This window comes from Chaetomium globosum, genomic scaffold, assembly GCF_000143365.1.
Source record: "Chaetomium globosum CBS 148.51 scaffold_1 genomic scaffold, whole genome shotgun sequence".
NCBI classification, from domain to species: domain Eukaryota; kingdom Fungi; phylum Ascomycota; class Sordariomycetes; order Sordariales; family Chaetomiaceae; genus Chaetomium; species Chaetomium globosum.
In genome coordinates this window covers 6,358,759-6,370,761 of record NT_165976.1, presented here as the reverse complement: position 1 = coordinate 6,370,761, position 12,003 = coordinate 6,358,759, and the positions used below count along the sequence as shown (strand labels likewise).

The 12,003-nt window shown below is 53.2% G+C and overlaps 4 protein-coding genes across 4 annotated transcripts; 2 read left to right on the top strand and 2 right to left on the bottom strand.

Annotated features, from left to right (window-relative positions):
• Positions 1-1,028: 1,028 nt before the first annotated feature.
• On the bottom strand, positions 1,029-1,277 carry CHGG_02053 (uncharacterized protein; the record flags this gene model as incomplete). Its single annotated transcript, XM_001221273.1, has 1 exon — positions 1,029-1,277. The coding sequence occupies one exon, from the start codon at positions 1,275-1,277 to the stop codon at positions 1,029-1,031; it is 249 nt and encodes an 82-aa protein (XP_001221274.1).
• Positions 1,278-3,759: 2,482 nt separating this feature from the next.
• On the top strand, positions 3,760-4,719 carry CHGG_02052 (uncharacterized protein; the record flags this gene model as incomplete). The annotated part of the gene is made up of 2 exons (XM_001221272.1): positions 3,760-3,920; positions 4,017-4,719. The coding sequence occupies 2 exons, from the start codon at positions 3,760-3,762 to the stop codon at positions 4,717-4,719; spliced, it is 864 nt and encodes a 287-aa protein (XP_001221273.1).
• Positions 4,720-5,419: 700 nt separating this feature from the next.
• On the bottom strand, positions 5,420-6,058 carry CHGG_02051 (uncharacterized protein; the record flags this gene model as incomplete). Its single annotated transcript, XM_001221271.1, has 2 exons — positions 5,420-5,873; positions 5,937-6,058. 2 exons carry the CDS (start codon positions 6,056-6,058, stop codon positions 5,420-5,422), a joined length of 576 nt encoding a protein of 191 aa, XP_001221272.1.
• Positions 6,059-7,275: 1,217 nt separating this feature from the next.
• CHGG_02050 (uncharacterized protein) lies at positions 7,276-11,197 on the top strand (the record flags this gene model as incomplete). Its single annotated transcript, XM_001221270.1, has 7 exons — positions 7,276-8,015; positions 8,331-8,626; positions 9,219-9,461; positions 9,534-10,254; positions 10,575-10,630; positions 10,689-10,763; positions 10,830-11,197. The coding sequence occupies 7 exons, from the start codon at positions 7,276-7,278 to the stop codon at positions 11,195-11,197; spliced, it is 2,499 nt and encodes an 832-aa protein (XP_001221271.1).
• Positions 11,198-12,003: the final 806 nt, after the last annotated feature.

The following is a 12,003-nucleotide window of genomic DNA, read 5'->3' as shown; positions in this document are numbered from 1 at the left end:
CTGGGTCACCATACCCCAGGAAGAATTCGTGTAGCAAGGCGGCAAAGCGGGACCTCGGAAAAGCGTGAGATCCGGGATCGACTCCAACACTGGGCTTAAAGGTTGTTCTCTCGGCCCCTTCTTCGTACCAGAAGATTGATTCCATCGTAGACATCCCGATTGCTCTCGGTGTCGGCCTAAAACGCCGCCGCGTCTAGTCGGAGTTGAAGTTTCCTCGCATCACCACGGCTATGGCCATCGAAGTAAGCCTGCGCATCCCTAATTGCCCGTCGTGCGGGAGTCAGGGGCGAGGCGGGTGTGGGTGGATGAAGGGTATGTTGAGATTAAGGACGGGGGTGGGGATGTATGGGGGGTGGATGTTGAGCTGGTTGAGCATGTGAATGGTGGGAGGAGGGCGGATGGGATGGGGGGGATGGGGGAAGGGGATGTCGGTCGAGGCCGCCGCCGGTGGAGCGTGGGAAGGTGAGAGTCGACACGGAGGTGACGGTACAGGTTACCAAGGTAGGTACCTGATGGGTAGGCGTTTTGCGTACCTACCAGGTAGTTCGGTGGTTTATATCTGGGACGTATTGATGATTTATGGCCTGTACTATAACCAAAAGCTCTTTGAGTAGGGGCACCCTCAGCTGCTAGGCGGAGGCTGTATCAATGTTGAACTGGCCTTCCTGGGATTATTCTTTCTACTCCTACCCAAGATCTACTCATTCCCTTCTATCAATAACAGGGTGTGATTTGTCCTCGGCCAGGGTTGCACAATATCCAACTCTGTGACATCTGTGACATCTATGACGTCCATTGTGTGGAAACAGTCAAGGTACGCAGTTAATCACTCCCAGCTCAATCTGGGTTTAGGCGTGTATGTAAGACCACAATGTATTCCAGATACATGTCCTTTCTAATCTAAGTGAGACCAGCTCACTGAATGCACCCGACGTTTCCCCTAGGCATTACAAATTCCCGATCAACTGATTCCCATCATCCCCAACCACCCTTTCCAAGTCATACTATATTGTTGCGGAATGGACCTCTCAACCGTGGCGGCGGGTACAGGGCTTCTTGATCTCGCGGGAGCCGGTGCCGTTGCAAGGCAGGCATTTGACTTTGCCGGCAGGGCTGCAACGGCCGCAGCACTTCATGACGACGTCGCGGGGCCCACGGGTGCAACCAGTGCAGCGGCGGTAACCAGAGTGGTTATCGCAACGGTCGCAGTTGATGGTGACAGTCTCGAAGCCCCGGGGCTTGCTGGTGTCGTTGCCGCACTTGGAACACTTGGCCATTTTGGCGGTTTTGGTGTGTGAAGCGTGAAAGTGACTGTATTGATAAGGTTTGGTGTAAGAGGACGACCGGCGTGTGAATGATATGTCGAAAACACGAGAGGAAATGATTGAGTGGAGTGATGATGATGCGTATGATGTAACAGGCCTTGGGCTGCGACACAAGCTCCTCTTATACTGAAAGACGGCTGTGCATATTTGCCTTTTCCCGTCGTCTCACCGGCCTCCATTGGCCTTTTCCATGGCCGTTTGCTGATCCTCACGCCTAGTTCCAAGAGGCATAATGCCCAGTTGTCGGCGCCGGCAGACCGGTACCCTTGTGAGCGAGCCAACACTCCCTCCCTCTGACGTGACTCCTGTGCCCGGAAGGACGAAATTTGAGACAACATGACAAAGGTACTGATGGCTAGTCCGTCGGCAGCCACCATATCTTACAGTTCAGTGCGTTTCAAACGTCTTAGGTCCAGCCTCAAGGCCAACGGGGTGCGGAAGCCGTGACTGAATGGCGGGCAGGTTTCCAAATATAGCCGCCAGAGGATTCAAAAGATAATCTGGCAGCAGGGCCGGAGTGGACTAATGGTCGCGCCACAAACCTTATTTCGAGACGAGCAGGTCGTTGTCACTGAATGCCTACATGTAAGGAGGCAAGCTGTGACCATGGGAATGATCCGTGGGACGGTCATGTCTGGCCATAACCCATCCAACAGTTACACGGGTCCAGGCCTGGTCCCGCAACGAGGCTCAGCTAGTGGATAGGGGTTTGTAAGATCTCGTATCGACGATTCCTTGAGTTCTGAACTCTCCTCCCCCACCCTGGTGTTGGGCTATCATGGATGTTCATATGATTCACTGTGAGCCATCAAAATATCCACTGGGTACGCATTACATAACACCGCGGTATCTTTTGTGGGCCAAGATAAGTTGACTTGATTGAGTATCGTCTTTCTCTGCTCGAAAAGCGCCGAGGTCATCGCCCTCAAACCCCCTTTGTTTGAGAAGTCCATGTTATCAAGACCACAACTGGAACTAAACACCTTTTTTCCGACTGATCGGGCCAGTCCTAAGCGGAGGGTTGGGGACAAATACAAAGAGGTACAAATGATACGCGGGCTACTCTTCCGATGGGAATCGGATCTGCAGAAGGAGTGCAGCATCCCAGCACCCATCATCGTGACTTTCCCTCATGGGCTTAGATTGGATGTCGTTGCCATGTTACACAATATGTCTGACCACCCTCCCAAATCCTACCCTGAAGAACCAAGCGTTGGAAAAGGCACAGGGTCAGGCGGGTCCCCTCCAGGTTGTTAAAACAGGTAAAAGAGGATCCGTATCCATTGAAAGGATTTGTTTGTTGATGCCCTTTCACTGGAGCTGTTTGACAAATTCTCGTTCGAAATCGGCTCTGTACGCATCCTCGCAAATTCGGCATTCCCTGCCGTGGTGAACCACCCTCTTCGTGTTCTCCGAAACTGGCTGGACCCAGTGTTACCGGACGTAGGATTCCCCTCCCTGTTAGCAGATGGCCAGTTGTCCTACGGCTGGTTCCATGACCCCCCCTACGGAAATCTTCTTACGGGGCCAACCAGCAAAGGCTACAAGACCGCCCGATCCCCAGCCAGCCAGCCCGAGAAGCTGACGGGACTTTACCACACGCTACACGGCATCAACTGCATCTCTGGCACGTACATCACGCCATGGACACGGTTGTTCGGAGGTAGTTTTGGGGCGCGTTCCAGAGCGCCCAACCACCTGGTCGCCGAGCGCTGTGCTAACTTGCAATTCCAGGAATAGCATGTTCTTAGCCACGGGTCCAATACCAAGCACTCACCTATCACTTTAATGAGGTTGTTGATGAGTGCCATCAATCATTGTCTCCTTGGTGGGAAGAGACATTGCCGATTGCTACGTTGGTTGTTAAATGCGAGCGAGGGAAGAGGAGGAGCGGTGGGAGGAATGAGAAAAGGAGAAAGAAAACCAAAGTAATATATGATGCTGTACAACCATACATATATTGCCTGGCAAGATGGTTTTGCATTCACAACTCTGAGGTAGGCGTTGTTGGACGGCGACGAAGACACTGTGGTGCAGCTGAGACTGACACTGCCCAAGGAGCTCACTCTATCTCATTAATAGCAGGTACTCCAGAATCTAATTCAGGCTATTCCAATATCTCCACTACAAACGGGTGGTAAGTGTAAATGTGTTGAATGGAAACGCATTCCAATCTGTGACAAAGTAAGATCGAACATGTTCTTGCGGCGCTGCCGCTTAGACGACTGGACGACCCCTTTGTTACCAACACCATACAGTTATTGTTCCTAAATCAAGTAACGGAACCAATCGAAATGTACGACAAACATGAACTTCTTACGTATAAGTCAACCCCCAGGGCTTTCCATTTCACTCGCACCTTGCCCCATTGATGCTCTTCCCCCTGCTAATTGTCCCGAGTTCGAATCTTGGTCTAACGCCCCCTGCCGCCGCCATGGAATATCCCCTGTATGAACTGACGCCGGAAGGACTAGAGTCCTTGCGTCGGAGGATTCCCTATACTGTGGTGGATCTTTATCATCTATTCCGTTTGGTGCTGGCGGGTAACGTAACTCCTCTCAAGGCTCAAATCCGCAAGCTCGCAGCCGGTACCCAGTAAGTAACCCTCCCTTATACCCTAAGGAGGCACGACGGTCTCTATATTTCCCAGTTGCATATGAGATAATTTCTAACATGTTTCCTTTTGAATAGAATATGCAACGAAATGATGCTGTTCCATGCTCGAGATCGGGAAGGCCGCAACGTATTTCACTACGCCGCCATAAGCCAGGACCTCAAAACCCTTACATTCCTCTTAATCCCAGCGGTCCTGTCCGACCCGCGAGCCCGCATCAACATCAAAAGAACCGCCCTCCTCACGCGGAAAACCGAAAAGGGCGAAAACACCGCCCTGTACGCCATCCTCCAGCGCTGCCCACCAGAATTCCTCGACCGCATCGTCTCCGCCGCCGGCCGCTCCATCATCGAGACGACCACCACCAACGGCCTCGGCCCGGTGCACTGCGCAGCCATGGCGGACGCGCCCGACCTCATCATCCACCTGGTCACCAGGCACAAGCTCGACCCCACGGAGCCCGTCACGCGCGCGCCCCGGCCCGAGGACCCGCCCTACCTCTTCCCGCGGCCCGTCGTCGGCGACACGCCCATGCACCTGGCGACGCGGCACAACTGCGCGGGGGCGTTCAAGGCCCTGTACGAGGAGCTGGGCCTGGCCATGGACTCGCCGCGCAACGCCGAGGGGAGGTCGCCGTTCGAGATTGCGGTTAGAGAGAATGCCAAGGCGGTGCTCGGGGTGTTTGGGCTGAGGAAGGCGGTTAGGGGCGTGCCGTTCGTGAAGCGGAATCGCGGTGTGCAGTGGAAGCCGGAGAAGAGGGGCGCGGCGGAGATGAGTTAGCTCCTGTTGGTAGGCACTTGGCCTGCCTCCCTATGTGGTGTCGGGGTGAGTGCAGCTCCTTGCCAATGGGGAGACAAGTTGTGAGAGCGACAGCGTTCTTGCAAGACTCGGGGTAGGAAAGGGGAAATTACATACACGTCATCAGTCCCCCATGTTCTTTCAGGTTGTTTCTCGCTGGTTTGTGTCGTCAGTGGGGAAAGGCCGGATTGTGTTTTGGGCTGGGGTCTACCGTGCTTTTGGTGTGTGATGGATAATACTTGCTGCCACAAGCCAGTTACCGTAGTGGGAAAATGTGCTAGGCAAGTATGATACTTGGCCTTCCAGGAATGCAATCTATCGTTGTCTTGTCAACTATCATTCCCAGAGCAACTAGCATACCTCGAGCAACTAGCATTCCCGGCGTTCCGCTCTCTGATTGGTGGTTATTTATGGGTCCTTGCCCCATCCGACAGATTGATCAGGACTCGTGGCAATGGGACTGCCACTGCAACCACTGTAAGCCACTGTAAGCCACTGTAAGCCACTGTCTGGTGTACGCCTCGCCCAATTTACAAAAGCACAACGCTGGACAAGATGAAATCAAGGACTGAACCAGGTTTTTTATTTTCTTTTAGCCACATAATCCATTCTTGAATACACACTATATACTACTACTAGCAACGATTGAATACGGCAGTACAGGGGTAAAACCGGTTGGAGGTCACAAGTTAGAGTATCCTTCTGACTCTTGGTCATCCACCGGGGTGTTACGTCCAAGCCTGGCTCTCTGCTGCTGCTTTCCAGGCCGAGACATGGGTTTGCCGGAATCCCCGCCACCCGCACGTTTGTCCCGAGAGGCCAGAGTACCACTACGTCTAGCTGTGACTCCGCGAGTATTAATGTGAGCTTCCTGCGTGTTGCTGTCAGCTTGCAGAGCACGCTGAGACTTCCTGCTGTTGCGGTTCGAAGCGCGGGTAACTGGAGTGGCTTGGGCGGTTGTGGTAGAGTCGCCTGCGCTAAACCCCGGCGGAGATGTTTTCGCTGCCGGGGTGGCCTCTGTCGTCGGAGCGTTGACAGTTGCACCGGGTGTTGTGCACTGCCCAGTCTGTTGCTGCACCACCGACCGGCTGTGGACGCTGCCTGTATCGGATGTGGGGATGATGGGCACCTGGATCCTGGATTACGGGAGATGAACTGATCTGGTAGCCAAGCTAGGCCGCGTAGGTGGCGGCGATAACATCCTCTGCGATGTTGTTCTGGTGATGCCCTGGAAGTTCGATGGGGTTGTTCCGGTGGGTTGGCTGACACTAGGCCCGGCCAAAGCGCCGTGTGCCCCGCTGGCCATCAACGGCGGCGACATTGTGCGGCTTCTCATAATCATGTGGTGGTGTTGGAAGTGGTGGCATTCGAAATACGGAAGCTCGGTTGCCGGTGCTACTGTTTGAGGGTATCCAGGGTCTGGACAACGAGCTATTCAAAAGGGTTAGGGCGATGGCCACCACCGAAGAACAGAAAGAAACAACCTTCAATTGATGATTTCTGGGCTGCTCGAAGCATCTCCAACCCACTGTTGTAAGCTCCCATCATCCGTCTGATAACCGTGGAATTGTGGCTGTTAATAGTTTCCAACAGGAGCGAAGGAAGGAACGGCCTCCTCTGAGATTTTTTCTGGCAACAACTCCTCGCCCACTCACGAGTCCTTCGATTTCCTCCCTCTAAAACCCTCCCACATCAAATTTTTTTTACAACACCATCAACACCATCGGGATTATTGACAGCGCAAATATGGCCGACCAACCGAAGGGTCTAAAGTCGCGCCGACTTTGCAGCACAGCACGTAAGCAGCATCTATCGGCGCAGAACCCGGGGCCTCAATTTAGAGACAACTGCGCCAGTCATCGATTGAAACCTCTGCTTTTCCCGACGGGTTCGGCGACACAATTATGAACGACAACGACGGCGATATCTATTCCGCGAATCCACGAATCCCGGAAATTCACACCAGCAGGGCTTTGTGAAGAGGAGCGTTTTAGTCCGGGCAGCATTTTCCTAATCGTACTCGGGTAAGTCCAGCTTCTTGTCTAAGATCCCTTCCCTATTGCTTGACTGCCAGCATTTTCCACCTTTCGGGGGTGTCGACTCGATACGGGCATAGCTTTTAGCCTGCCCTGTGGAATGTTGTTAATCTTGTATTTGAAGCTAACACTGGCGTGGTAGGCCTCATGCATCGGACTTTGGCGAGGTTATTAAAGCGCTGAAGATGATGGTTCATCTCGACGCCGGTATCGTCATGACTATTCGCGACAAAATCGTCCGTGTTTGCGCATTTGCGATGTTACATTGGCGATATGCCTCAACAGGCCGAGAACTCCGGGTTCAAAGGCCCACGAGCACACAAGTTCTGCAGATGCTGTTTCGCGGACTCCGGCCAGCGCGCTGTCAATCCCGATGTTATGCTCAAGTTCGATCATATCACTCACGGCCCGGTTTCACACTCAGACCCTGGAGATGCAGCAGATGCTGCACCGCTCATTGCAAACTGCGTCGGAACGGAAACGATATTGTACGCAGTGAGGGATGGCTGAAGATCTGCCGGTACTTCCCCGCCTGTCACCGGCCCTTGATCTGGTCATGTCACGGCCCATCGACGCAGCACACTCTGAGTACAACGGTCTTGGCAACTTGATGCACTTTCTCCTTCGGGATGGCATTCTTACAAAGTCAGCGCGCTCGGAATATGCTATACAGCTCCAGACTTGGCCTTACCCACCGGGTTGGCCACGTTTACAGTCACCGGTTCACCATTTATCAAGCTACAAGATGTCTCACCACGCGCGATGGATCGTCATTATCCCAGCCTTGCTCCTAAACTGGTTAAAGAGGGAGCACATTCGGCCAAGGTTCTGGGACCAAGCTAAGAACCACGAGAAAGATTCGATTGAGTTGATCATCGAGACTACTGCTGCGATTGCAAAGAGCACTACCGTTCTGATGGGGACTCGTGTGTCGCGTCGGGACCGTTACCTCAAGGGCAACATCATTTACCGGGCTCGCTACCTTTTCAACCAGCTCTGTTTACTTGCAGCTGTGACCTCAACCGGGTCGTCTGGTGCGTCACACGCAGGGACGCCGGGAGTCCAAGTTATCGATGAGTCAGTTCTCCAAGACGGTGTCGTTGATGATTCTGGCCGGGCATTACAGTACCAGAACGACACATTGCGCCCAAATATTCATGTCGCCGTTCATTTCCCAGAATTCGCGGAGGAGTACGCTTTACCTGTCAACTGTAACACACTCACAGGCGAAAACTTACACCGGTATGTCTAACTTCCGTCGGTAATTGTCCCTCACCTGTAGTTACCAGCACCCCGCTTGATAGACCTTCACCGGCAAACCCCAGACCCTTGGACTCAGCGACATTCGTGTGGATCTGTGTCTGGCTCTTGTCGCGAAGTGATCTGGGCATGGCTCTGGCACCATGCTTGGAGAAGGCCTGCCAGCAAACACAAGACCGTTGAATCCGGAGAGATTCGAATCCGCGTCGCCCATGTATCGCTCGCTTCACCTCGATCTCTTCGGCCGGGTTTCTTCGAACAGACCTACCCGTCTTACCGTCTGCTAACGTCTTCTAGATACTTCAAGACCCGTGTCTACGAAACAAATTACTCCAACGTGGAGAAGATCCTGCTGATGAAAGTCAATTTCCAAGAGACGATGCGCCTGCTCCTCCAGAACGCTTTTCAGCATGACGACCCGGAACTCACCAGCGAGATGCTTGCACTTTACCAGCAGTGCCCGACCCTTTTCAATACAGTACTATCTCGAACGGACCGAAATGAGATGGATGCCCTGCTCGATGACGAAGACCACGAGATGGAAATCGACCAGTCCGCAGACAGCAATCATCTCAGACCGGCTGCGATCAATCGTATCCCAACAAAGAGTGTTGTCGCAACCCACCCAATTAATGATGGGACCGGAATCTGTGGGAAAATGCAACCAAAGCCATGAAACGCACCAAAAGAGTGGGCGCGCTAATTGTGTTAACCTGGTCGGTGCAATTTCCGTCTATTCAACAGGATCTCCACTCTCGAGTACAACGGCAAAGCGACAAAGGTACCTACCAAGTATTCTACTTTGCAAAATGGAAGAATGAAGACGAAGAGAACGGCAGAAAATATACTACATATCCCACGGTGTACTCCTTAATTCTGGGCAAATAGAACCGAACCCGCTGGCTGTCTACCACAATATCCACTTCGGCACGGCGCTAATGTTCTGCAGGGAAGTGGCACGGAAGTGATCTGCTGTAACCCTCGGGGCCTTGTGCCGGTGGGCCGGGATACCGAGTGGAAGGATGATGGTTAAAGGGGGAGGGGACTCCATTTCGTGCTTTAGTTCTGATCAACAAGCTCTCTGGCTCTGTAAATTCGATTCCTTCCATGATACTCCCAAGCGGCATGCGCTGTGGCCGCGCATTCCTGCTCGCCCTTGGGCTTGTATGTGCTGCCCACGGGCAGATCAGATCAGACGTGCCCTCGCCCGAGAATTTCTATCGAAGAGGCGGGACTACAGGTGCGTCTCGCCCCCGCCGAGTTCCAGAATCGATCTGGTCGGCGCCACAACAAGGTGCAAGGGTCTAACATTGGCGACGCCGACGAAAGCGACCGTCCTTGGCAACTACGTCTACATCGATGGAGGAGAAGTTTCCCAGATGATCGATGGCCTTGAGCCGGATGCCCAGCAAATCGTGGCCAATCGATGTAAGCCGCAAGTCAAGCACCTCTCACAGCATGTGTCTGCTCACGCATATCTCCAACTTCCCAATTTTTTAGTAAACACGACAATATATATCGACCTCTCCAAGTCATGGACCACGTCTGATGTACGCATGCAACAGATCGCCAAGCCGTGGACGGGGAAACGCTTCATGACGATTTGGACAGATCTCGAAGGGGGCCACTACTATCTCTGGGGCGGCGAATGGATATCTGGCGAGAGGACAGGGACGGGTGATGACACTCTGTGGAAATTCACACCCGATGCTACAAATGGCGGAAGCTGGGCTGCCGCGGTTCCGGAAAACCCAGGCCTATTTCAACAACTCGCCGTGACCAAGCTGGGTGCCTTTGCGAGCACCAACAAGACGGGCTTTGTAATCGGGGGACTAGTGTCGGCGCGGACAGACCGCACCCAGGTGCCCCGCTACCAGCAGGCTGTACCGGGGATGGTGGCTTTCGACATGAAGACGCGGGTCTGGGAGGACGGAAATTCGGGGTTCAGCCCCATCGATGGCACTCTGGTGGGAGCTTCGGCCCAATGGGTCCCAAACATTGGGCCTCATGGGTTGATCATGGTATTTGGGGGAGTTGCCCCCGTACCTATACGGGAAACAAACTTCGCCGACGCACCCCCGTTCGATTTTCGCAACTTGACCTTCTTCGACCCCGAGACAAAACAGGCGTATTGGCAGATCGCTACGGGCAGCATCCCTCCCAGTCCCCGGTCTAAATTCTGTGTCACCGGCTTCCAAAATGCTGATGGAGGTTACGAAATGTGAGTACAATTCAGTTACTTTGTATACCTAGCTTGGTGTCATGTTTGTTGTTATTAACGAATGTCTCCCAGCTTCCTATTCGGAGGGACTGACTTCGCTACCGAGTATATATACAACGACGCATACATTCTCAGTTTGCCAGGTTTTGTATGGACTAAAGCCCCAGGCTCACCATCCGGCAAGCGTAGGATGTTTAGCTGCGTATCCGTCGGCCAACGGCAAGTGCTCAGCATAGGCGGTACTCTCCGGGAACTACGATGAGAAGGACCCGGCTGCCCAGGGGTTACAGTTGTTTGACATGACTGAACTGAAATGGAAGGACTCTTACGACGCGAATGCCGCGGCCTATCAACGGGCTCCCGATATCGAGGCGTGGTACGCCAATGGGTTGGTACCGTGGCTCGTTTTCCTCGACCTAATACCATGCTAACAGAACGAAGGTCTCTCGCCAGCGTCGAGTGGTCATCGGATCAAGTACGGCGGCTCTTCACCACCGACAACCCAACAGGTATGTCCAGAACCCTTCTCACACATCACACATCCACGAAGTCCTGTTAACCGTCAGAATTCCTAGACACGACATCATCATCACCATCACCGTCGTCATCGGATTCGCAGAGCGGCCCGGGTGACTCGGCCACCGTACCCGACTCCCAGAATACCGTCCCCGTCGGGGCAATTGCCGGAGGAGTTGTCGGAGGCGTCGCCGGGCTAGCCCTTCTTGCTGCTGCGGCTTGGTTTTTTATGCGTCGGCGCAAAAACAAGGCTTCTGAGGCTGCTAGTTATTATTCTCCTGGAACCCATGCTCCCGAGTTTGTAACCCCAGGCATCGACCCGCAGAAATGGCACAACAGGGGCGCGGAGCTTGAAGGAAGTTGGGTGGACCGACCAGAGCTCGCAGCTGACCGCGTATTCGTTGAGCTGCCAAATGGGCGACGGTAGTGGTGACCCTGTGATGAGGGGTTAAAATGTAAATATTAATGGGAAGGCTTGGCTCTTCTATTCTTCTTGTACATACGATATTGATAACTTGGTTGCGATGCCAGCGTTTCGACGGCTGCTCGACGTCAATCCAACTTTGACCCGTCAGGGCACCAGTTTCGGGCGGCGCGCTGCCGATTCTGGCCACAAAAGTTGACGAACAGGAACTACCTAGGTAACAAACAGAAACGCGAATGACGGAAAAATGGAACTTGGTATGTACCTATTTGGAAGCTGCGAAGTGAATTAGATTGATGGTCAAAGACTCAAGGTCCTTCCTCCGGTTGGCCTTTTCTTAATCTGCATCCCCCCGCTTCAAAAACCACGTTAAACAAGTGTGTGAATACAACCATAAGAAGATTGAGACGGCGGCTAGCAGAATCGATAATTAGTTCATCATACAGATACATCTCGTAAAAAACACGTTGTCTTGTCTTTTGGGTTGCTTTTGGGTTGGCTGCTCTGGATTGGTATGGGACCCTAACCCTTGCACGCTTCGCTGAGTCACTGCAGGCCTAGCGGGGTCGGCCCACATCTGCCTGGATGCCAAGTTCTCCCACATCAACAACGAACCCGTCGATGTTTTTGACTTCCATCGGCGAGCACATATTAAATGACCTTCGCGAGAACATCGTTTGCACGAAGCTAGGGCGACCTTGGACATTCTAAGTTGCCAAATTATTTTTTGAAGACTTCTCTGCTGAGGCAAGTGGTCGTGACACATTTTCTCCTGCCTGAGTTTCCCGTTTCCAGTTTCCAGTTTTCAG